At 40.8% G+C, this 26562-nt stretch overlaps 1 protein-coding gene, 1 long non-coding RNA gene and 1 pseudogene across 2 annotated transcripts; 1 reads left to right on the forward strand and 2 right to left on the reverse strand.

The window, feature by feature from the left end:
• The first annotated feature begins 7381 nt into the window (after positions 1 to 7381).
• On the forward strand, positions 7382 to 8512 carry LOC119779246. Its single transcript, XR_005280201.1, has 2 exons — positions 7382 to 7539; positions 8157 to 8512. It is a non-coding gene; the product is annotated as an uncharacterized LOC119779246 (long non-coding RNA).
• Positions 8513 to 10733: 2221 nt separating this feature from the next.
• LOC119779247 lies at positions 10734 to 21566 on the reverse strand. The gene is made up of 5 exons (XM_038278832.1): positions 21531 to 21566; positions 13676 to 13791; positions 11772 to 12830; positions 11456 to 11614; positions 10734 to 10862 (listed from the first exon to the last, which is right to left on the reverse strand). The coding sequence occupies exons 2-5, from the start codon at positions 13676 to 13678 to the stop codon at positions 10734 to 10736; spliced, it is 1350 nt and encodes a 449-aa protein (XP_038134760.1). The 5' UTR covers positions 13679 to 13791; positions 21531 to 21566.
• Positions 21336 to 24925, reverse strand: LOC119779248 (annotated as a pseudogene).
• Between the last annotated feature and the right edge of the window lie 1637 nt (positions 24926 to 26562).

Consider the following 26562-nt stretch of genomic DNA (forward strand, 5'->3'; position numbering starts at 1 on the left):
GCTGCTAGCTATTTCAAAGAGGGTAAAGAATCATTTAGCTAAAGGTTATTGGTTCTTGATAAAGCAAATCATTCAATAAAACATTATTTGGCCAAATAATGTTTTATTCACCTCATGGATTTGCATTGTGAATTGGTCTGAAAACATTCCAATGTCCTTAAAATTAGTGAAAAGCTAATTTGATCATATCCCAAATTCTTCCAGATAAACTTTGGTTTCAAACACAGAATCCATCTTAAACTGTAATATGGTTTTCAACCGTTTTCCCCTTCCTCTTTGTACATAGTAGTTAGTCTAGTTTAGTTGAGTTTTACTAGTCTTAGTTGAGAGTGTTAAACTGAAATACGTTTGACTTGGAGCTGAATGATTTTTGTTAATAAAATCTTATATTTTGAACAGAAGTTGTGGTGAATTTATTCCATGTATGTGCAGAAATAACAGTTTGACCATGATTAGAGCTCGAATCACTCTTTCATCTATTGTTCTAACACACACTTAGTAGGACTGTGTGTCATAAACAGTATATAACAGCTGAAATAATATCTGATTAAATAAGATATTTTACCACACCTACAGGGGAGGGCAATAAACATCTTAAAGTATCAGAAACATAAATTCCCAGCGGGCTGGGAATAGAATTTAACTATAGAATCACAACACCTGGCACCATTACACACCGCTCTGACCCTGGAGAGAGCGCACCGGCTCGGTCAGAAAAGCACATCAAACACCGCTGCACCAAGGACTCTTATTATGAAGCTCTTAAACTACAGGGATAAAGTAACTGTGATAAGAGCCGCCAGGACGAAGGGACAAATCCTATACAAGAACCACCCGGTCAGATTTTATGAGGACCTTGCAGCCGGTGTGCACAAAAAACAGAAAGAGTTTGACAGCGTGAGACAACAACTCCGGGCCATGGGGATACGATACGGCATGATTCCTCCTGCTAGACTGCTGGTGACACACAACGATCAGTCTCGCATCTTTAACCAACCAGCTGAAGCAGAGAACTTTGTAAGGACTCTGAAAGCACAAAGTGGACCTGGATGAGACAGTGATGGCAACATTACATCGCAACGTATTAACAGGGATGGACAATACGGTACCTAAAGTTAAGTAACATAAATAAGAATAAAAAACCTGTTTGTCATTTTTATGTTTATTATCCCAGAGGTTCATAGCCAATAATTTACTTTTATTTACCGATTTCTTATTTTTTGGACGCAATCAGTAACGAGTCTCTTATGTAGCGGGGTGGGTTAAGAAGGAGAAATATTTAGGCACAGTCGGTTGATCCTCACTGTTGTGTGGAGCAGCCTTCAGCTATATGGGTACCAGAGTATTAAAGGGGGAGGAGGGTGGGCAACAGAGTTCGAAAAGGGTTTACTGTTCAGTGTTCGTTTCTATTCGGGATGTAGTTTTTAACATCCAGACGTTCTTGGTTTCTTTGTCTTTAAACAATTTGAAAATACTAGGAAGCCCATTAAGTGCTACACAGTATGTCTGGTGGTTTAAGAATTAAAGTGTCTTCTTGGAACTGCAGGGGACTACAGAAACTGAAAAAAATAAAACAAATAATGACCAGGGTGAAATCTATGCACTCCGATATTGTATTATTTCAGGAAACCCACCTGTTGTCTGGTCAGGAGGCGAGGATTGGCACGAGGTGGCAGGGCAGTATACAGGTGCTGGTCATAAAATTAGAATATCATGAAAAAGTAGATTGATTTCAGTAATTCCATTTAAAAAGTGAAACTTGTATATTATATTCATACATTACATACAAACTCATATATTTCAGATGTTTATTTTGTTTAATTTTGATGATTACAAATGACAACAAATGAAAATCTCAAATTCATCATATCAGAAAATTAGAATATTGTGAAAAGGTTCAAAATTGATGGCCCCTGGTGCCACACTCTAATCAGCTAATTAACTCAAACCACCTGCAAAAGCCTTTAAATGGTCTTTCAGTCTAGTTCTATAGGCTACACAATCATGGGGAAGACTGCTGACTTGACAGTTGTCCAAAAGACGACCATCGACACCTTGCACAAGGAGGGCAAGACACAAAAGGTCATCGCTAAAGAGGCTGGCTGTTCACAGAGCTCAGTGTCCAAGCACATTAATAGAGAGGCGAAGGGAAGGAAAAGATGTGGTCGAAAAAAGTGTACAAGCAAGAGAGATAACCGCACCCTGGAGAGGATTGTGAAACAAAACCCATTCAAAAATGTGGGGGAGATTCACAAAGAGTGGACTGCAGCTGGAGTGAGTGCTTCAAGAACCACCACACACAGACGTATGAAAGACATGGGTTTCTGCTGTCGCATTCCTTGTGTCAAGCCACTCTTGAACCACAGACAGCGTCAGAAGCGTCTTGCCTGGGCTAAAGAGAAACAGGACTGGACTGCTGGTGAGTGGTCCAAAGTCATGTTCTCTGATGAAAGTAAATTTTGCATTTCCTTTGGAAATCAAGGTCCCAGAGTCTGGAGGAAAAGAAGAGAGGCACTTCATCCACGTTGCTTGAAGTCCAGTGTAAAGTTTCCACAGTCAGTGATGGTTTGGGGTGCCATGTCATCTGCTGGTGTTGGTCCATTGTGTTTTCTGAGGTCCAGGGTCAACGCAGCCACATACCAGGAAGTTTTAGAGCACTTCATGCTTCCTGCAGCTGACCAACTTTTTGGAGATGCAGATTTCATTTTCCAACAGGACTTGGCACCTGCACACAGTGCCAAAGCTACCAGTACCTGGTTGAAGGACCATGGTATCCCTGTTCTTAATTGGCCAGCAAACTCTCCTGACCTTAACCCCATAGAAAATCTATGGGGTATTGTGAAGAAGAAGATGCAATACACCAGACCCAACAATTCAGAAGAGCTAAAAGCCACTATTAGAGCAACCTGGGCTATCATAACACCTGAGCAGTGCCACAGACTGATCGACTCCATGCCACGCCGCATTGCTGCAGTAATACAGGCCAAAGGAGGCCCAACTAAATACTGAGTGCTGTACATGCTCATACTTTTCATGTTCATACTTTTCAGTTGGCCAACATTTCTATAAATCCTTTGTTTTTATTGGTCTTCAGTAATATTCTAATTTTCTGATATGATGAATTTGAGATTTTCATTTGTTGTCATTTGTAATCATCAAAATTAAACAAAACAAACATCTGAAATATATGAGTTTGTATGTAATGTATGAATATAATATACAAGTTTCACTTTTTAAATGGAATTACTGAAATCAATCTACTTTTTCATGATATTCTAATTTTATGACCAGCACCTGTATATTCAGCTTCCTTTACTTCCCAAGCAAGAGGGGTTATGATCTTGATTCATAAATCTATACCATTCCATGTGACAAGGGTTATTAAAGACAAGGCTGGGAGGTACATTATCTTACAGGGCACACTTATCGCAGAAAAAATAAACCTGATAAATATTTACGCCCCCAATGTTGATGACCCAAAGTTTTTTCAAAATCTTTTCCTTACAATTTCATCTTTGCCTGGCAGCTATATTATAGCAGGAGATTTTAACTGCACAATGAACCCAGAACTGGACAGAAGTTCAGGTTCTGACAATTCTCACTCTAAAAGTAGACAAACAATTCAACACTTTATGAAGGAACTTAACCTGATGGATGTTTGGAGGGATATGAATCCCAAGAGTCTAAAATACTTGTGTTATTCAAATACACATAAATCATATTCACGTATCGATTACTTTCTAATTTCTGGCATTTTGATACATAAAATCAGAGATTGTCAATATGATAGCATCTTAATTTCTGACCATGCACCAAATTCACTTATTTATGAAGATTTAGGACTAAGGAGAGACCCTCCTAGGTGGAGATTTAAACAAAAATGGCTCATTGACCCATCATTTATACGTTTCATAGATAATCAAATTAACATCTACTTTGAAACTAATACAGATGAAACACCACCATCTTCAAGGTGTGAAGCCTTTAAGGCCTATATAAGGGGTCAAATAATTAGCTTTACGAGCTATAAGGCAAAACAAACTTATCAAAACACAACAGAGTTGGCAGCGGAGATTGAACTGCTAGAGAGGGATTACTATCAAACGCTTTGCCCAAATACCCATAAAAAACTTTTGATTCTAAGAACTCAGTATAATGAACTTTCTGCCTCAAAAGCAGCCTCACAACTTTTGCGTCTCAAGCAGTCGTTTTATGATCAAGGGGAAAAGCCTGGGAAATTATTAGCCTGGCGACTTCAACAATTACAAAATGAGAAAAACATTACTTAAGTCGAAAATAACGAGGAACAGATTATTACAGATCCATTAGAAATCAATGAAATTTTCAAGGTCTTTTTTGAAAAATTATATAGTTCAGACATAATGCATAAGGAGCAAGAGCAAAATGTTTTCTTAGAAACCCTTCAAATTACCAATACCTCTGAATTAATGAGTACAGATCTCAGTGCAGCTATAACTAAAGAGGAAATATCTATAGCAATAGATCACTTGAAAACAGGAAAAGCCCTAGGCCCAGATGGGCTGCCGACAGAATTCTACAAGAAATTTAAAGCTAAATTGCTAGCCCCTCTTTTTGACATGTATTTAGACTCGTTTGAAAAGGGAATCCTTCCTGCCTCACTAAGAGGAGCCCTGATTACTTTATTGCCCAAACCTGGCAAACCTTGCAACAAGTGTGAAAATTTAAGACCAATAAGTCTTCTTAATGTCGATTTAAAGATTCTTTGCAAAATTCTGGCTCGAAGATTGAAGAGAATATTGCCCAAAATAATTTCCTGTGATCAAAATGGGTTTATTGTAGGAAGACAGGGATTTCATAATGTGAGACGAGTACTGGATATTATTTATAATATGGAAGAAAAAACAGACCATCCTTTGCTATCATTGGATGCCGAAAAGGCCTTTGATAGAGTTGAATGGCCATATTTATTTGAGATATTGAAAAGATTTGGCTGTGGGGACAACTTCTGTCGATGGGTTAAACTTTTATACAATGAGCCTTATGCTGAAATAGTAACAAATGGAGTTATATCTAAATCATTTAAGATTAAACGAGGTTGTAGACAAGGGTGCCCCTTATCACCTTTATTATTTATTCTAGCAATAGAACCCTTTGCCATTGCAGTGCGGTCTCATAAAAACATAACTGGTTTGACAATAAATCAACAAGAACATAGAATTGCTCTATTTGCTGATGATGTCATTCTTTTTTTGGACAAACTAAAAGACTCTATTCCAGCCTTGCTAGATCTAATAAACACATTTGGAAGAATATCAGGATCTAAAGTAAATAAAGATAAGTCTTCATTAATGCTACTTAATTCAGAAGAAAGAAATAGTGTTGGGAATCCTTTCCAACTTAAAAAAAGTAGGTTGTTTTACATATTTGGGGATTAGAATAGTACCACATATAAATGACATTGTTGCAGCCAATTATAACCCCATGATAGATTCAATTGCTGCCTCTGTGGACAGATGGAACTGTCTACCCTTGTCACTTATAGCTCGAATCAATGCCCTTCAATCCAATATAATGCCCCGACTTCTGTATTTGTTTCAGAACATCCCATTGCCTCCTGCAAACTTATTTTCGTCCCTAAAAAACATTTTCATACGCTTTCTGTGGAATGGTAGACGACCAAGACTTCGCTTAACACTTTTGTACCTACCGTATGATAGAGGAGGCCTCAGGTGCCCCAATCCACTTTGGTACTATTGGGCAGCTCAATTAAGGACTATGATGTACTACTTCACAGACAAATGTCCCTTGCCTTGGGTGAATATTGAAAATTGTTCTTTACCTCTTCCTCTACCCCAGTACATTTACTCAGCAAAAATCAGAATGCTGAAAAAAAAGACAAAAAACCCTATAATCAGAAATATGATCTTGGTTTAGTATCAGGTTAAGAAGTATTTAGGTGACTCCTCCTTGTCACGCCTCAGTCCGATATGGGGTAACCAATTTTTTCCCCCAGGCAGGGCAGATCCTGGCTTTAGAATATGGGCTGAAAAAGGTTTAAAGACAATAGGAGATCTTGCGGAATCAGAGGATGGGGTTTTGATGTCATTTGAAGAGCTGTAGGCCAGATATGATATCCCAAGTAAACATTATTTTAAATATCTACAGGTGAGAAATTTTATTAGATTATCTCAAAATCAACATGAATCCATTCCTCTGCTGTCCACCTTGGAAATTGAAATGAAAAAAGATTGCTGTAGAAAAGGAATTATCTCCAGACTATATAGCATGTTAGTGGTGGGATCCTATGAGTCTTCTTTAGGGAAGTTCAATGCTTGGAAGGAGGATTTACAGGAGAACTTGCCATCAGAGGACTGGGAGAAGGCGTGTGCTGAAGCACAAACGCGAACTACCAATACACGCCTCAAATTATTGCAATATAATTGGCTAATGAGAACATATGTGACGCCAGAAAAGCTTAATAAGTACAATGGTGCCATCCCTGACCTGTGTACTAGATGTGGAGAAGAGAAGGGAACATTCCTCCATTGTATTTGGAAATGCAAGAAAGTTCAACTATTCTGGAGGGAGATTAAACAAGCTCTAGAGACTATACTGGGTTTAAAACTAGTTTTTGACCCCAAATTGTTCATTCTAGGTTTATATCCTGACAGACATCATATGTCCAAAAATATTATTACTGCCTTGGATTTATGTCTACTACTGGCAAAAAGAGTCATAGCACTCTCATGGAAGAGTACCAGTAAACCAAAATTTATTAATTGGATTAAGGAAATATCCACAACATTACCAATGGAAAAGATTACTTTCATTTTAAAAGGGAAACTTTCACTTTTTCAAAACATTTGGAGTCCTTTTATGGAATATATAGAAAACATGGATGTGACGGCTGTTGGGGATGAGTTATAGTTATAGTGGGTCCCCTGCAGTGTCCTAAGATAATCTTCATTTGTATACTTGACGACTTTGGATTATATATTCGAGTATGTATTTTCTGAACCACGTAAAATACTAAAATAATATGGGCTAATTTCTGGAAAATAGAGAAACCGTTATTATTGTAATTGTTGTTTTTTCTTAGGGGGGTTTGGGCTTGGGGGCATTGTGTTTTGTTTTTTGTTCTTTTTTATTTGTTTGTATTTCCTCATATATTCTGTATGTCATAAGTGCTGCTCTAAAATACTCTGGAAAGACAAGTCGAACGCTGGACAATAATTTAATTACCCTGGATACCCTGTCCTGTCTATTATTGAAAAATTGTTGAAAAACTAATTGTAACCCACATGGTTACTAGACCCACGTATGTTATTTGAGAACACAACGGTAGTTATGATCTCCGCCACATGGTGGCGCATTGGATTAGGTCTCTGCAACTGAGCATGTGAAATCACACTAATGGACCAAGCTACACTCACTGCCGATACACAAATTGAGAAAAAAAATCATCTGTTGAGCTAATAAACCGGATAAAGAAGATTTTATGAGCCTTGAGGAAGAGAGAAGAACTACTTCAACCACATCTAAGCCCTCCGAACTCCGGTAAGAGTTAGGCTAAGTGGTAGGATGCTAGGTTTCGGTTATTAGCTTGTTGGAGTTAGGACATGTGAAGATGTTGTTGCTGAGACAGTTCCATAAAACCAGTCGGAGTTTTTTTTATCCAATGTGTGACCCACCATTGTACTGTGTATCATTTTGTTAGGTGAAATAATAACTAAAGAGATAGCTAATTAGCGTGCTAACGCTAATCGCGGGTAGCTGCTATGCTAGCACAGGTAGCCTCCTCTGCTACTATGTCATTAGACAAAGAGAGAGAGATAAATGTGATAGTGAGATGTAAGAAATTGTTCTAATGTACTTATTTGTGTACATAATGCTATCTATTTCATTGTGGTTGTTCAAACTCATAAAGATTTAGTAAAAAAAATAAATATTGATTTAAAGGCTGGGTATTGATATAAATACTGCTTTAAAAAAGAGGAAGAAGTTCATTTATGTTAAGAATAAAAGTTCTTAATGTTTAATTGTGTTAACATAACACTACTTATGTTGTAGACCAATATTTACAATTAATTGGCTATGACAATGCAGAGAATCAGAGTAAGAGTAGTAGATGAACATAGTATTAATAGAAGTATCTTTCTACACCCTGTGTGTAGATTGGTTTTATTTTTCTGCTGGATCAGGAGTCGATCTGCATGAATTCTGAACCTTCTGTGGTTCAGTGGCGAGCCAAGCGACAGGAAGCGGAGAATGGGATCCACTCCACGAGGACTACAGAAATCTACCAACTTCTCTGATACAGATAAGCGCGCTCAATAGAAACAATTTAAAAAAAACTACCCGGGTAGTAGAAGAATATATAAACAGACACACACACACACACCACAAGGATCTAAGCTTTTTCTTCTGACACAGAAGAAAAGGACACTTTTATTTGAACTTTTTTTTCTATTTTTGTTTTGTTATCAAAGAGCTCTATTTTGTTGGGGTTTTTTCCCCCTAATTCTTTGTACCGTATTTTCACGACTATAAGGCGCACTTAAACGTCTTTTTTTTCCCCTCAAAATGTGCGGTGCGCCCTATGGTGCGGTGCGCCCTATGTGTGTTGTAACTGCGACTTTTGAGACCACCTCATTGAGGAGATGATGAAAGAGTGGCTGAATGTAAGGAGACCAGGTGTTTTTTTTCCACTCATCACCATCGCTGTTAATATGTAACTCCATGCGTGCCCATCTCACAGCTGATGTGAAAAACATGGGGAAACAAATTAACCCTGTGCTCGCTGTTCAACCGCTCGACATCGGTGTGAACCGAACGCAGCAGGTGCAGCAGAAGCAGCGAGTTTACATGCAAAGTCAATGGTTGACGCGCGTATAGGTGCAGCAAAAGGTCCCGCAGCGCGTTTTGGTGCAGCACGTCGGGAGCGTTTAAGCATCTGACGCACCGCCAACGCGCTGCTGCTGCTCGAGATGGAAAAATTGAAGTTTTGCTGCTGGACGCGCCGCATCAACCAATCAGAGAAGCTGATCTGGGAGCTGACAGCGAGACAGACACAGCGCTCTGATGACATATGATATTAAATGAAAAAGGCTGGATAGATGAGGGAGGTGTATGTGAGGAGAACAGGTGTTTTTTTCCACGCATCACCATCGCTGCGTGCCCATCTCACAGCCGATGTGAAAAAAAGATGAATCAAATGAACGCTGTGCTCGCCGTTATCTCGGGGGTCTGACAAAGGAGCTTCAACCGCTCGACATCGGTGTGGAGCGGCCGTTCAAAGTAAGGCTGCGAGCGGCGTGGGAGCGATGGATGACTGACTGAGACCACAGTTTCAGGATAAGTGGAAGGCAGCGCCGGGCAAGTTACGCCACCGTTTGCGGATGGATTGTTGATGCTTGGACTAACGTGTCTGCTGGCTCTGTTGTACAAGCTTTTGCAAAAGCCGGCATTATTTCTGAGGAGCTGCGCTGCACGGAAAGTGACTCTGACAGCGAAGAAGGGGAAACTGGCATGTCTGATTTAGCGCAGCTGTTTAATTCAGAAACAGAGGATGATGACTTTGATGGGTTCGATTAATACTTTGTAATAAATACATGAATAAAGCACAATCATACTCAGTTTTGCTCCCGCTCTATTTTTCTCCCTGAAAACTTAATTCAACAGCAGCCTCTGGGCGGGTCTCCTCCTCTTCAGCGCGGTGGCTGGCAGGTGTTTTTTCATCTAAATAATCTAAATCTTGCAGCTATATTTGCTGTGATCAGTGGGAATAAAGTAGTTTTAATATGTTTTTAAGTGAGAAAGTCCACCTGAAAACTTCATAATTGCAGTCAGTTCATCCAGATTATCTATTTCTGTCGGAGCCGCTCAGACCCCCACATACCAGCGGTGCACCGACAGCAGAAATCCTTTCAACAGCAGCCTCACCGCGGCTGCTGGCAGGTGTTTTTCATCTAAATATTTAAACTGCAGGCACCCATAAAAGCGAACATATTCCGTCGGCAGGTTTCAGGATTTTAAGTTAATTTAGGAGTGATCACAGCGCTGTGTCATCTGCGATGTGTCTGTCTCATGGCCAGCTGCCAGGTTTGATTAATACTTTGTAATAAATACATGAATAAAGCACAGTCATACTCAGTTTTGCCCCCGCTGTATTTTTAAATACGCAGTAGAGGTATTTAAAGGTAGTAGAGGACATGTTACCTGTATATAAAAAACGCGCCCTATAGTCCGGTGCGCCTTATGTGTGTGTTAAATACAGAAATGGGACACATAACTGAGAGTGCGCCTTTTAGTACGGTGTGCCTTATGGTCGTGAAAATACGGTATAAAAAGAAGTTATAATACCTGTTTGGTGCAATAAATAATCATTGTTCAACTTCCACTCAGAGTCTAACTTTCTGAACCTAGAGAATGTGGTTTCTTTCTTACATTTAGGTTAAAAGTGCTACATAATAAAGATAATGTTGGAAAAAAAAAATTCTGAGATTAAAGTCAGAATTCTGAGATTAAAGTCAGAATTCTGAGAAAAAAGTCAGAATTCTGACTTTAATCTCAGAATTCTGAGAAAAAAGTCAGAATTCTGAGTAAAAAAGTCAGAATTCTGACTTTTTTCCCCATACTATACTGAAATAAAAGAAAAAAAAATATCTGTTAACTTTTTTTTTTTTCAGTGGCCCTAATCCTCTTCCGTAGATGTCTATTTGTGTATGGCCTCTTTGCTATATAACACATTCCTAAAAACTGAAGGTCTTCCAAGCTGCACTCACCAGGCATCTACAGAAAAGCTTCTCAGTATTCTCCCGTAGAAATATGGGAAGACCTTCCACAGCTGTCTGTCTGCGATGACTTGTGATGTCGGATGTCTGTTTTGGAAGATAAATAAATACTTTTGTTTAGCTCTGTGAAATACACTTGTGCATGTTCACATGTGCTTGTACGTTTTCCATTTGTATTCCCATATCTACAATTGCGCACGTAGGCAGATAAAATAGTTGCAGGATTTGTTGGTTTGTTAGTGTTTCTTTTTTTCTTTTAAGGATAAGTTGACTATTTTGCATTTTGAGCCCACTTTCTTGGTTGTCTTGGATGAAACAGAGTGTTTGACGAACCCACAACGAACACCACTAACCGCTCGGTGAGTTGCACGTCTTTGAAAACAAATGTTTGGGTTGATTTAAGGACAGATTTGTGAATGCCTGCAGCTAGCCATCCTGAAACATGGCATGGCTTAATCAGCCAAAAGCTTGAGGCTTGACCAAAACTTAAAATTACTGTGTCAAACACAATATTTCATCAACCGAGAAAAGTGAACGTATCCTTTAAATATTAATGTATCAAATAGTCAATCAACATGGAACTCTCACCAATGTAGCTGATGCAAAATAATTCTTCTTGATTAATGGTTTAAATATTAGTGGACAAACTGAACAAAAGGCATTGTAGTCAATATAACAACCTGTTTGTCAAGCATTTCCAAAAGGGTTTCCATCTCTCGACTAAAGGCGCCCTTCCTGGCACGATACAATTTCAGCAGACGAGGGGTGAACATCTCAAGGGCAGTTTTAAATGTTCCCATCAGGTCCTTGGTGGTCACACGAATGAACTCTTGACAAATCTGAATGAAACAAATGCAATACAAATACAACAAGATGATTGTGTGTTTTCATTTTTATAATTAAGACTACAAACTCTCAGCCATGATACTATAATGGAAAAGCCATAACACAAATGTAAACAAATGCATCAAATTCAAGAAAAAAAAGATGCCTTACCTGTTCTTCAAGAAATAGACCAGGCCACCTCTCCAGAACTTCTGAGACCATGGGTTCCATCTCTACAATCTCCATTCTCCTAAAGGAGAATGTGATGTCCATCTTCTGGCTGATGAACTCCATGTCCTTGTTTTTCTTGTTCATGGCTTCAACCAGGGAAGACCTCAGGTCTTCCAAGTCATCCCGAGTGTAGCTTTCAGGATGATCTGGTACATGTTTGACCTCACCTCGCTTTGGTTTTTTCAAGGAAAACCTTCCCTCTGGATCATCATCCCCATCGTCATCTCTTCTTCGCCTGTTGACACCATGATCATCCACCACCTCCCTTCTTGTTCTCCTGTTGATACCAACCTCATTACAACCAGCTTGACGTAGTTTTGTTCTGTAGTTCTCCATCTTGTACTTTATGCTGATTGTCCATCCCGCATATCCAGTACCACCACCAGGCTCTTTGAGGCAGGGATGTTTGTTGACAAGTTCAGCAGCAACAGACTCAAACTCATGCTTGTCAGGGTAGGCTTTCACAGTAAATATTTCTTGTGCCAACTTGTCCGGAATCTGTGTTTTCACATCTCTGGTTACATGTAAACTCTTCCCTAACATTTCAAACGTTTCATTCCCCTTGCGGAGTATCAGTTCAACATCATATGAGAATTCTGGTATCGGGAACGGAGTGGGCCACTGTGAAACGTTCCTCCTATATGTTCGCACAACTGAAGATAAGCTGTGGATTGAGTCTGGAGATCCAATGCTGGCTGTGTCAAGGGAAGAGATGGAGGACGACCGAGTTGGTGTTGGAGGTGGTGGTGATGGTGATGACAGGTTCTCATTGCTCCACAGAATATGCAAGACAGCCTTTTCTGAAGGTAAGTCTGCTATGTCAATCAGGTTGCAAACTGCCTGGGCAAAGTCAGAGTCTTCATACTGTATACAGAATTCACCCACAAGTTCAAGTTTTTGACGCAGTTCATTGTACAGTTCCTCTATAGTTTCAGGAGCTTTGGTCAGCCGAATCTTACGGACGAGTTTGGGATTTATGTGGACCAGAGGCAACAAAGCCTGTGAGGACAAAAGTAGAACAGATATTTGCATGACTCTTCAAACTGAAACCATACAATCATGGCCAAAAGTATTGGAAGTGTTGGTTTTTAAGCTCAATTTGCACACTTTTGAAGGTTTTTTGATAAAAAAAATAACATAGCTCAATTCAACTGAAAGAATTGGTTTCCCAAAATGTACACAAAATATCACCGAAATACTGCGGGAAGTGAATACTGCACAGTCAAAAGTTTTGGCATGTACCACAACAAGTGTCTTTTGCAGACTTTTCATTGTTAAAATCCAGCGCTAACATTATGGGTAGTCAGACATCAGCTGTGGTAGCACCCCTGAGAAATATAAGCCCATTTCCAATGGACAAAAATCTCTGGTTTATTCACTATACATCTCTGTTGGTTTATATACACAGTATGAGGTTTTCTTCAAGTAGAATTGAGGTTATTATCCTTTAGAAATGGGCTTATACTTCTCAGGAACGCTACCACAGCTGACGTCTGACAACACATAACCTTAGCTGTAGATTTTAACAATGAAAAGTCTGCTTTATCACGGCAAAAGACACTGCAAAGAGACAATTGAGAGTGCCAATACTTTCGACCATGCAGCATTCACTTCACACAGCATTTTGGTGATATATTGTGTTGAATTTGAGGCAACCAATTGTTATTACAGTTCTGTTGACCTATTGAAATTATCTTAGTTTGGTTATTCCATAAAAAACACCTTCAAAAGTTTTGCTCGAAAACCAACACATCTGGAGGGGTGCTAATACTTTTGACCATGACTTGTATCTTGAACACTTAAAAAGTCATCAACACATGATAAAATTATGAAAAGGTGCTTACCATTTCAAGTTACTGCAGTAGCCAAGTCCTTGGGGTCACCATCAAAGTTCTAGCAACTTGGTATGCAGCCAATGGGTGGTAATCGTTCAAAGTCTCTGGATCCAGAATCTCTAAATCTGCAATAGTGCAATAGTGTCTCTTTCAGTGTCTTCTTCCAGGTACAATGTGCATACGAACGTGTATACAGTTCTTATTCCCTTTTATTCAGGTAGTGTATGTTTCAGGTAAGTAGGTGAGTGTGTGTTACTGTCAGGTAAGTATGATATGTGTGAATGTAAGTGAATGTGCAGTGTCCATTAAACAGGTAAGTATGTAATGTTGTTTGTTCTGTTCCCATAGAACACAAACATAAAGTATAACCATAAAGCTATTGTTATATTCCACCTGCTCTTAGCAGCAATGATTTTATGGGATTCTTTATAAATAAGATTGATCTTATTAAAAATAAGATCATAAGCACTCCTCTATCCGCGATTGTACCTGAGGTAGTCATGGAATCTGAACCGGGTTTAGACTGCTTTGATCCAGTTGAACTCTCTGAATTAGCAAAATTATTGTCTTCATCTAAGCCTTCAACTTGTATGTTAGATCCAGTTCCAACCAGGTTATTTAAGGAGGTATTCCCTTTGATCTCCTCCTCCATTTTAGATGTGATTAATCTATCTCTGTTACAGGGATATGTACCTAAAGCTTTTAAGGTTGCTGTAATTAAACCTCTGCTTAAGAAACCGTCTCTTGACCCAGATGACTTGGTCAATTATAGACCTATATCCAATCTTCCTTTCTTATCCAAAATTCTTGAGAAAGTAGTTGCCAAACAAGTTTGCGATCACTTCCACCATAATGAACTTTTTGAAGAGTTTCAGTCTGGCTTTAGAGCTCATCATAGCACTGAAACAGCTCTGGTGAAAGTCACTAATGATATTCTCATGGCCTCAGATAATGGACTTGTATCTGTGCTCGTCCTGTTGGATCTTAGTGCTGCATTTGATACAGTTGACCATAATATTCTTTTAGAAAGACTTGAATATTTTGTTGGAATTAAAGGAACAGCACTAGACTGGTTTAAATCTTATCTATCTGATCGAATTCAGTTTGTTCATGTTAATGATAGATCTTCAACACGCTCAAAGGTTACCTGTGGAGTACCACAGGGATCAGTGCTAGGACCAATTCTCTTTACTTTATACATGCTCCCAATTGGTAGAATTATTAGACAGCATGGGATTAATTTCCACTGTTACGCTGATGATACCCAGCTATATCTGTCTATAAATCCAGATGAAGCTAACCCATTACATAGATTACAGGCATGTCTTGAAGACATAAAAACCTGGATGACTCTTAACTTTCTGCTCCTGAATGCAGACAAAACAGAAGTTATAGTCTTTGGACCAGAGTCTCTGAAAAAGAAACTGATTAGCCAGTCACTTCATTTGGATGGGATTAAACTGATTTCAGATAATAAAGTAAAAAATCTTGGTGTTATTTTTGATCAGGACCTGTCATTTAAATCCCACATCAAAGAGGTTTCTAGAATTTCCTTCTTTCATCTGAGGAACATTACAAAAATTAGAAATATCCTGTCCAGGGGTGATGCTAAGAAACTAGTCCATGCATTTGTTACTTCAAGGCTGGACTATTGTAATTCTTTGCTATCAGGAAGTCCACAAACTGTAGTTAAAAGCCTTCAGCTGATCCAAAATGCTGCAGCCAGAGTTCTAATGAAAATTAAAAAGAGAGATCATATCTCTCCTATCCTGGCTTCTCTTCATTGGCTTCCTGTTAAATCAAGAATAGAATTTAAAATCCTCCTTCTCACATATAAAGCCTTAAATGGCCAAGCTCCATATTATATCAGAGATCTGATTGTTCCTTATGTTCCTAACAGAGCACTTCGCTCTCAATCTGCAGGTTTACTAATCGTTCCTAGAATTTCTAAAAGTAGAATGGGAGGCAGATCTTTTAGTTATCAGGCTCCTCTCCTGTGGAACCAACTACCAGTTTTAGTCCGTGAGGCAGACACCCTGTCTACTTTTAAGGCTAGGCTTAAAACTTTCATTTTTGATAAAGCCTATAGTTAGGGTGGCTCAGGTTATCCTGAGCTATCTCTATAGTTATGCTGCTATAGGCTTAGACTTTTGGAGGACATAGGGACCCCCATTTCATCATTCTGCTTCATTCTCTCTCTGTTCTCCTATTCTGCAGAATCTGTTAGTTCAATCTCTAACCTTCTGCTCTCTCTGCTTTTCCTCAGAGTAGCTTTGCCTCGTCTGTTCCTGTTTGGCTGTGACGTCATCCTGGAAAGAAACATCAGCTGTGCTGCTTCTATCAACACCCTTGTTTATAGATGTTGGAGATCGGCCGGTTTTCCAGTGTGGTCCTGTTTCTCTGACCGTGACTGAGTGGATGTGCTCTCTTCGTCCTCTGGCATGGGAGCTGCCTTGGAGCTCGTCTGCCTGGCTGTGTGTTTCCTGGACGGGGCCGCCTTTTACAGCTGCTTTTTGTATCTCTGCTTCTGTCTCCTTGAACCCCAGTCGGCCTCGGCAGATGGCCGCTCACACTGAGCCTGGTTCTGCTGGAGGTTTCTTCCTGTTAAAAGGGAGTTTTTCCTCTCCACTGTCGCTACAAGCATGCTTAGTGTGGGGGATTGTATTTGAGTCAATGAGTCAATGCAATCAACTGGTTTTCCTTAGATAGAAAACTTTGTATCAATTTGACTGTATGATCTGGTTGAACTGTAAAGTGCCTTGAGATTCAATTCAATTCAATTCAGTTTATTTATATAGCGCCAAATTCACAACACATGTCATCTCAAGGCACTTTACAGTTCAACCAGATCATACAGTCAAATTGATACAAAGTTTTCTATCTAAGGAAAACCAGTTGATTGCATTGACTCATTGACTCAAATACAATCCCAATGACATGTGTTGTGAATTTGGCGCTATATAAATAAACTTTTGGATCAGCTGAAGGCTTTTAACTACAGTTTGTGGACTTCCTGATAGTAAAGAATTACAATAGTCCAGCCTTGAAGTAACAAATGCATGGACTAGTTTCTCAGCATCACCCATGGACAGGATATTTCTAATTTTTGCAATGTTCCTCAGATGAAAGAAGGAAATTCTAGAAACCTCTTTGATATGGGATTTAAATGACAGGTCCTGATCAAAAATAACACCAAGATTTTTTACTTTATTATCTGAAATCAGTTTAATCCCATCCAAATGAAGTGACTGGCTAATCAGTTTCTTTTTCAGAGACTCTGGTCCAAAGACTATAACTTCTGTTTTGTCTGCATTCAGAAGCAGAAAGTCATCCAGGTTTTTATGTCTTCAAGACATGCCTGTAATCTATGTAATGGGTTAGCTTCATCTGGATTTATAGACAGATATAGCTGGGTATCATCAGCATAACAGTGGAAATTAATCCCATGCTGTCTAATAATTCTACCAATTGGGAGCATGTATAAAGTAAAGAGAATTGGTCCTAGCACTGATCCCTGTGGTACTCCACAGGTAACCTTTGAGCGTGTTGAAGATCTATCATTAACATGAACAAACTGAATTCGATCAGATAGATAAGATTTAAACCAGTCTAGTGCTGTTCCTTTAATTCCAACAAAATATTCAAGTCTTTCTAAAAGAATATTATGGTCAACTGTATCAAATGCAGCACTAAGATCCAACAGGACGAGCCCAGATACAAGTCCATTATCTGAGGCCATGAGAATATCATTAGTGACTTTCACCAGAGCTGTTTCAGTGCTATGATGAGCTCTAAAGCCAGACTGAAACTCTTCAAAAAGTTCATTATGGTGGAAGTGATCGCAGACTTGTTTGGCACCTACTTTCTCAAGAATTTGGGATAAGAAAGGAAGATTGGATATAGGTCTATAATTGACCAAGTCATCTGGGTCAAGAGACGGTTTCTTAAGCAGAGGTTTAATTACAGCAATCTTAAAAGCTTTAGGTACATATCCCTGTAACAGAGATAGATTAATCACGTCTAAAATGGAGGAGGAGATCAAAGGGAATACCTCCTTAAATAACCTGGTTGGAACTGGATCTAACATAAAAGTTGAAGGCTTAGATGAAGACAATAATTTTGCTAATTCAGAGAGTTCAACTGGATCAAAGCAGTCTAAACCCGGTTCAGATTCCATGACTACCTCAGGTACAATCGCGGATAGAGGAGTGCTTATGATCTTATTTTTAATAAGATCAATCTTATTTATAAAGAATCCCATAAAATCATTGCTGCTAAGAGCAGGTGGAATGGACGGTTCAACAGAGCTATGGCTCTGGGTGAGTTTGGCAACTGTATTAAAAAGAAATCTAGGATTATTCTTATTCTCCTCTATTAATGAGGAGAAGTATGCTGCTCTTGCTTTACAAAGGGTCCTCTTATACAGCAGTAAACCATTTTTCCAGACTAGGAAGGACTCTCGCAGGCCTGTGGAGCGATATTTTCTCTCCAGTTTCCTAGCATTTTGCTTCAAAGTACGCAGCTCTGCATTAAACCAAGGAGCAAGCTTTCTATTTTTAACGGTTTTCATTTTCAAAGGAGCTGCGTTGTCTAAGGCAATACGCAGAGAACTAGCAACCCCCTCAACAAAATCATCAACCTGTGAAGGGGAATAAGCTAAGCTTTTGCACTCTGCAGCACTGCTCAGTGACACAGAGCAGAGAGAAAGTGAAGCAGATTCTTTAAAATTTATAACTGCACTATCTGATAAAGATCTACTAAAATTGAACCTTCTTTTGGGGGAGGAGAACTCTGTTAAAGTAATCCTGAAGGTTATTAGAAAGTGGTCAGAGAGGACAGGGTTGTGAGGAAATACTGTTATTTCTTCACATTCTATGCCGTATGTCAGCACAAGATCCAAAGTATGAAGATGAGAATGCGTGGGACTATTCACATTTTGAACAAAGCCAATAGTGTCTAAGATAGCATTAAAGGCTGCTCTTAAGCTATCGCCTTCAATGTCAGCATGGATGTTAAAATCTCCCACTATGATGACCCTGTCAGTATTTAATACCAAATCAGAAAGGAACTCTGAAAACTCATCTAAAAATTCAGAGTAAGGACCTGGTGGACGATACAAAGTTACAAAAAGAAGAGGTTTTCTTGCCTTGAAATTTGGATCAGGGAAATTAAAGGTTAAATGTTCAAAAGAGTTGTAGGAATTAATTGTTTTGGGAGTAATCAGTAAGTCAGACTCGAAGATTGTTGCTACTCCTCCTCCTCGCCCAGAACTTCTGGGGATGTGAAAATTTAAATAGCTTGAAGGAGTTGCCTCATTTATGCTCACATAATCCTCTTGCTGCAGCCAGGTTTCTGTAAGGCAAAACAAGTCAATGTGATTATCACAAATCAAGTCATTAACTAGTAGACTTTTAGAGGAAAGCGATCTTATGTTAAACAGACCGCATTTAATTGTTTTAACTTTTTCCCCAATTGGAGTTATTTTGATTTTAATTAGATTATCATGATTTACTCCTTTGGGAATCTTTGCTAATTTATTAGATTTTGGTCGTGGGCAAGACACTGTCTGGATGGAGTAAAGAGTGGGTAACAGTAGAGAAGCTGCAGAGATGTGTGTTAAACTACAACTCTGCTTCCTGGTCTGCACCCTGGGTGGTCAGGGTTTTGGAGGACTAATAAATGTGGCCAGATTCCTAGAAAGAAGAGCTGCACCATCCAAAGTGGGATGGATGCCGTCTCTCCGAATCAGACCAGGCTTTCCCCAAAAGGATTGCCAATTATTAATGTAGCCCACGTTGTTTTCATATACATTAAAATACTTTTAACATGCATTTTCATTTTCAAGTAAAATAAAAACTATTTCACTCTTTGTGAGGGTCTCACACACTCCCCGACAAACAGAAGTGGCTCCTGACACCTGACCTTATTAATAGAAACACCCAAAGTCCAAACTTCTTGTAAACAGTGTAGATGAAAAATAATAAAGTTCTTCTGAGGGAGGTACCGAATGTCTCTACTGTGTGTAGTCCATGGCACTTCTGGAGTGTATATGAGTATGCGTGCGTGCCTGGGAAGTATGCGTTAATCTTTCTAAATGCCAATTCGGCCACGCGACGGTGACCTATCTTGGAAAAAGGGTGGGGGGAGGTCAAGTGCGCCCCGTTGAGGCTAAAGTAGAGGCTATTCTATCTGTCCCAGTACCCACCACTCGTACTGAGCTACGCCGCTATCTGGCGATGGTTGGCTACTACAGGGGGTTTTGTAAAAACTTTTCCTCTGTAGCTGCCCCGTTGACAGACCTACTTAGCCCTAAAGTGGCTTTTATTTGGTCTGATCGGTGTCAATCTGCTTTTGAGCAAACTAAGCGTTTGCTGGTTAATGCTCCTGTGTTGTCTGCCCCTCGTTTTGATGTACCATTTAAGTTGGCTGTGGACGCTTGTGATTCTGGTGTCGGAGCTGTCCTGCTCCAGGATGGTACTGATGGGGTGGAACATCCGGTTTCTTATTTTTCTAAGAAACTGGATAAGTATCAGAGATGGTATTCCACCATTGAGAAGGAGGCATTAGCGTTGATCCTTGCTTTAGAACATTTTGAGGTGTATGTTGGAGGTTCTAGCGGATCTGTGGTTGTTTTTACGGACCATAATCCGTTAGTTTTTCTGGCTCGCATGCGGAATAAAAACCGCCGCTTGATGAACTGGTCTTTGCGACTCCAATCCTTTAACATCTCTATACAGCATGTTCGTGGTAAAGACAACGTAGTGGCCGACGCACTCTCGCGTCTCTAGTCCCGTTTTTTTTTTTTTCTCTGAATGGGTTGAGTTTTTTTTTACTTCAGACCCCATTCAGAGTCTTTGGGTGGGGGTGTTATGTGCTTCGGGCACATTATGATTTTTGACTATTTCTTTTCTTTGTTTTCTTACAGACTTTAGTTGAAGGATCTTTTGTTAATATATTTTGGGATTCTTTTAGCGAGTTAATTACGTTGATTTGTGGTGCTGTCGTCCGCCTATAAATAGGCTGGCTTTCAGCACGTTGGCGCGTTCCTTTCCGACTTCGTTTGGACGCCGCTTTCCACCTGCTTCATTTGCTCCATCGTGCGCGGTGCGCACTTGTCTTGTCGCTGCGGCCTGCAGCGGACGTTCCAGCCTGCCATGCGGTATTTTTGTTAACTGTTTCTTACTTTTTCTTGAGGTTTTTGGCCTGGCGGGACCGGTAGTCCTGTTTTCGATTTTTCTTTTGCTTAGGTTATTTTTGGCCTTTAGTCCGGTACCAGTAGGGGCTTCGACGGCCCTGTATAGGGTTGGCCCCCTGCTGTACCGTTTTATTCTGTTTGATCGGCCTGCCAGGTCCAACTTTCTTTTGTTACTTTGGGTTTCTTTTTTTTTACTTTTTGGGGCACGGGATTTGAGGGCCGTTAACTATTTTTCTCTTCACAGAAAATCTGAAGAAGCCGAACCAAGAACGACTAAAACTGAGAGAATTTATTAATAAAATATCTTTTTTTGAACCCTCATTTTTTGTCTCGTGTCCTCAAATATGTTGTGTCCTTGGTGGGCGTAACAGAGGTACCGAATGTCTCTACTGTGTGTAGTCCATGGCACTTCTGGAGTGTATATGAGTATGCGTGCGTGCCTGGGAAGTATGCGTATCTTCTGTGTGTCTCAGTTCAGAAACAATGAATGGGTGGAAATGGGTAGTGTGTGATGGAGGGGGCCATAGGGGGTAGAAAGGGAAGGGGGTAGGGGTAGTACAACTGGGGCCACTGTATCGGCTGGATTCTAACTGTATTCACAGTGGGACGGGGCTGGTAGGCTGGTTGGCCCAGGGAGGGGTAGGTAAACACATAGCCAGGCCGTCTCACCCTGGTAGATTGTCTCAGAGGGGGCTGTCGGTCAGGTTGAGGCCCTGGGATGTCTTCCTCCAAGTTGACTGCTTCGAGTGGGACTATTGCTGGGTCGTCATGTGGCTGAGGCTGTCCCACGACCTGTTCAGCCTCACTGAATACCTCCTGATCCTCTTCTGTAACACTTTCTCTCTCCCGTCCAGGTTCAGCAAGGACTCTCTTATCCTGGTAGTTTCCATTCTGTTCCTCCTTTCTCTGTGGCCCTTGAGTCACACTTTGATCTGGTACGTGGTGGCTGGTCTGGGAGTTCTCTGCAGGTATCCGCAGCCAGTAGCGATAGACTCCATCCTCTTCCTCAGAGTCACTTATGTTTGGACTCCATGTCTGTTCTGAACGTCTCTTAGCTCTCTGCAAGGTTTTGTTTTCAATGACCCAGTCAAGGAGGCAGTGAGTGCTCTTGCGAGTTCTGGAAAAGAGAATTCCCCTAGACTGGACATCTGGGCCGAACTGGCTTACCAGAGTGCTCTCAAGTTTTGCCATTTTCGGGTTCTCAAAGTGAGGATCTGTGGCAAACTTTTTTAACTCCACCTCATTCTCTTGAAAATGCCCCACCAGGAAGAAGTCGGTTCCATCAATAGCCGTGGTGTACTTTGTGTTGTAGAAATTCTCCAGAGAGCGATATGCATCCATCATTCTCAGAGTATCATTGATGAGCAGGGCATCATTATACTGCCTGAGATGGAGTGCACATTGTGCCAAGAGTCTGTTGTTCTCTCTGACTCCTTGTTGCTCCAGAACCACCACATACGCCTCATATTCTTGTGTCCCGCATTCTCTGAGCCTCACATCAGAGGGAAGATTCATGAATTCGTGGATTATCTGCATCATCCACTTAATATGATCTCCAAGTGGGTCTGCCACTCTTTTCTCCACAATGTCAAAGGTCTTTTTTGGCCGTGGTACCCTCTCCTTTAGCTCAGGGATATGGTTTTTAGTCGAGACAATAACTGAGTCTAAGTTAGCACAGATCTCCAGGACATGTTTTACAGCATCCCCCAGCACCTTTTTACCTCCTGTTCCAGGTGATGCTGTGAGACCCAGGATCTGTGGTAATGGCCGCTGTCCTTTCAGCTTTTTCTCCACATAGTCTCATTATTTTGTTGTAGACTGACTCCTTGTGGGTATGATGACACTCATCGATTATCAGTAGAGTGTGTTGTGCAAAAATAATGTCCTGCAGATAATGAATAGATGGTTAACTAGAACTGGAGTTATAGTTAATTATTATCCTATTCAACATCGAAGGCAAAATCAATTTAGTGTTCTTAGGTGGATAACTATAGCCCTGAGTTATCTACTTACCGGTTGTTGATCCACAACTGGAGGGTTCCAGGACCGGCTGTTAAAATCCAGGTATCCACCAGTCTAGTGGCCCCGGTTAAGTTATCAGCAAAGCTATTAAATTATCAATAAAGAACCTTCTATCTCTGTTTATTCGCACTATTACCAAAAGGGGGTGGGTTTGCGCTGAGTGATAAACCCTCCGTTATATGAACGACCAAAACCACTACAGATTAACCAATGATGTCTTTATTCTAATAATTCAGGATTACAGAAATCTAACATCTATGCAAACACTACACACTACCAGAAAAATAAACACGAGGTAGATTAAATGACTAGTTCAAAAGAAAAAATAAAAGAAAAATCGAAAATAAAGAATTAAACGAGATAGAAACAACGAAATAACTATTACTGGCGTCTGAAATTGTCCAAAATATGCCAGATATTAATACATTCATTAATGTCCGCTAGCAGCAGGTATAGTGCAATTGATCAGTGTAAACTAATACATCCAACTTAAAATCAGCAAATGATTAAATGCATTAACAAGCAGCAGGTGTAATGATAGCAGTGCAATCGATCATGAACATTAATACATCCAGCTTAGTATTGGTAAATTATTGAACATGTATTAACAATAGCAGCGTTCATCAAAAACCCCTTTTTGCCTGGCAATGTAGTGATGTGTGTGAATGGTTGTGGCTAAATGGGGACCACCCCCCTTTGTTCTCCACGCGGTGAGGGGAACAACGAGAAATGGGGGGGGGGGGGGCGACCTGTGATCAAGATGGCGGCGACCACGGGACCCCACGTGGCTGAATGTGATAACTTTATCTCTATCTCAAAGCAGAAACAACGAAGAGGACAGGAAAAGCCAAGAAAGAAAGAAAAAGCACACACTTATTTTAACCAAATAAACAAACCCTTAATCAGCACAGATAAAAAAAAGAACATCAGCATTAATTCAAAACCCTAAACTGCCTTTCTCTCGCCTGAGCACAGCAATTCTGATGCATCAAAAGGAAAGTAAATTGATTTTACTGTGAGATGCGTCGTCCGAGGGAGGTTGGCGTTTCCACGGCAACCGCAGTTTGGTTTCTGTCGGGCAGAGGTTCTCTGCCACCGGTCCGCCCCTCGGGAAAGTTCAGTCAGCTCGGGCCGCAGCAGAGGGGTTGATCTGCTCACGAGTTGGAAAGGAGGGATTTCAGGAGGTGATCTTAGGAGGTGATCGGCAAAAGAGCGTCCTCTCAGCCGATTCCTCCAAGGAAGGGGAGAACGAAACTCCGCGGTCAGCTTCAAAGGCTTTCTATCTCCCAGTCAGCGCGGTTGCTATGCACGATGGAACACTGCGATCCGTGACTTTCGATGCAGGAAAACGAAAGCTACTTCCAGTCAGCTTTCTTCTGATATTTCACGTGAAATGGGCCTCTCCTGACGGGCTGCAAACCCATGGAAAAAGAGAGAGATTATTTTCGCGCTGCGCTTTTTAACCCATGAATGACGTGCGGGCACTTCCTGTCTGCGCATCGGCTGATTGGTCCGTACTGTGAGTAACGTGGGGGTAGTTCCATTGTGGACAAGAACAAAGGGGGTAGTTCAGGTGGCAACGGAGATGATTCAGCCCACTGATTTAGTTCCATGTTGGTAATATATCTCAACAAGTGATATCTGAGAGCTCTGTGTGTTTTGCTTCCTCCTTGTTGATCAGAGCGTTATACAGGATCTGTGCTGTGCAGATGACCACATCATTGGCCTGCACCACTATCCCGAAGAAATCCTTCTCGTCACTCTCACCGCTGACCTTCATCAGTTTAAAATCTTCACCCAGAATAGGCCTAAACTCTTTGGTGTAGTGTTGGTCTACAAGGTGAACCTTGTTCACCAGCACCATGACTTTGCCATTTGGTGTGGTATCCAGATGCCTTCTGGCCACATAGACAGCGGCTCGGGTCTTCTCACCTCCTGTTGGGAGCCAAATTATGACATTTTCTCCCCTCAGTGCCTTTTCCACCACTTCCTTCTGGTAGTCACGTAGTTGAAAATCTGCCATCCTTTGCTTAGTCGTGGGAATCCACTAGGGTGACCAGAAGTCCCCGATTTCCGGGGACTGTCCCCGTTTTGGACCACCTGTCCCCGGCTAAAGCTGTCCCCGGGTCCCAAGCTGGGCCGGGTACCACGTCACAATATTGAAAAAAAAGAAAAGATGAGTCTTCAGTGTCTCGCTGGCTTTGGGTTCTGAAAAACAGAGTGAATGATCACAGGATCAAGAACAACGAACCATTCTCTTTCGTTCCCAAAACTCCTCTGAGGGGAGGGAGCACCTGGAAACACGGGCTGTGACAGAAAGGTTCCGTTTCTCATCCTAGCGATCTACAGCGGATTTCTACTGATATTATTTGGCGAATAGCCATTACAGTACATTAAAATACTTTTAACATGCATTTTCATTTTCAAGTAAAATAAAAACTATTTCACTCTTTGTGAGGGTCTCACACACTCCCCGACAAACAGAAGTGGCTCCTGACACCTGACCTTATTAATAGAAAAACCCAAAGTCCAAACTTCTTGTAAACAGTGTATATGAAAAATAATAAAGTTCTTCTGAGGGAGGTTGTTATGTGCTTCGGGCACATTATGATTTTTGACTATTTCTTTTCTTTGTTTTCTTACAGACTTTAGTTGAAGGATCTTTTGTTAATATATTTTGGGATTCTTTTAGCGAGTTAATTACGTTGATTTGTGGTGCTGTCGTCCGCCTATAAATAGGCTGGCTTTCAGCACGTTGGCGCGTTCCTTTCCGACTTCGTTTGGACGCCGCTTTCCACCTGCTTCATTTGCTCCATCGTGCGCGGTGCGCACTTGTCTTGTCGCTGCGGCCTGCAGCGGACGTTCCAGCCTGCCATGCGGTATTTTTGTTAACCGTTTCTTACTTTTTCTTGAGGTTTTTGGCCTGGCGGGACCGGTAGTCCTGTTTTCGATTTTTCTTTTGCTTAGGTTATTTTTGGCCTTTAGTCCGGTACCAGTAGGGGCTTCGACGGCCCTGTATAGGGTTGGCCCCCTGCTGTACCATTTTATTCTGTTTGATCGGCCTGCCAGGTCCAACTTTCTGTTGTTACTTTGGGTTTCTTTTTTTTAACTTTTTGGGGCACGGGATTTGAGGGCCGTTAACTATTTTTCTCTTCGCAGAAAATCTGAAGAAGCCGAACCAAGAACGACTAAAACTGAGAGAATTTATTAATAAAATATCTTTTTTTGAACCCTCATTTTTTGTCTCGTGTCCTCAAATATGTTGTGTCCTTGGTGGGCGTAACATATTTTTGGGGGCTTGTTTAAACAAAGTGTGCCTTTTAGAGACAGGTCGTGTCCTACGGTTGGTTCTTGTTTGTTGGCGGTTGTGCTGGGTTTGTGTGTTTTTGCGCAGCTGACGCGCGTTGCGCTGATTAATTAGAGCATTCGGTTCTGGTGGTGCTGTAGCTTTGTTTGTGCAGAGGTGTTCCTTATTTAGTGTGGCTTGATTCCAGGGGTAGACATGGAGTTTGACCTGGATGAGTTTGTTCGAGGGCCCACGTTGGATACTTTGCGTAACTGCACAAAGGATCAGTTGCTGTTAATAGCCGAGCATTTCAAGGTTACCGTAGATAAACGTGTTAAGAGAGGAACAGTTGAAGCTGAGTTGTTAGAAGCACTGGTGCAGATAGGAATTTTT

The sequence above is a fragment of the Cyprinodon tularosa genome, unplaced genomic scaffold (genome assembly GCF_016077235.1).
Source record: "Cyprinodon tularosa strain WSP-4 unplaced genomic scaffold, ASM1607723v1 ctg1444, whole genome shotgun sequence".
Taxonomy (NCBI): Eukaryota; Metazoa; Chordata; class Actinopteri; order Cyprinodontiformes; family Cyprinodontidae; genus Cyprinodon; species Cyprinodon tularosa.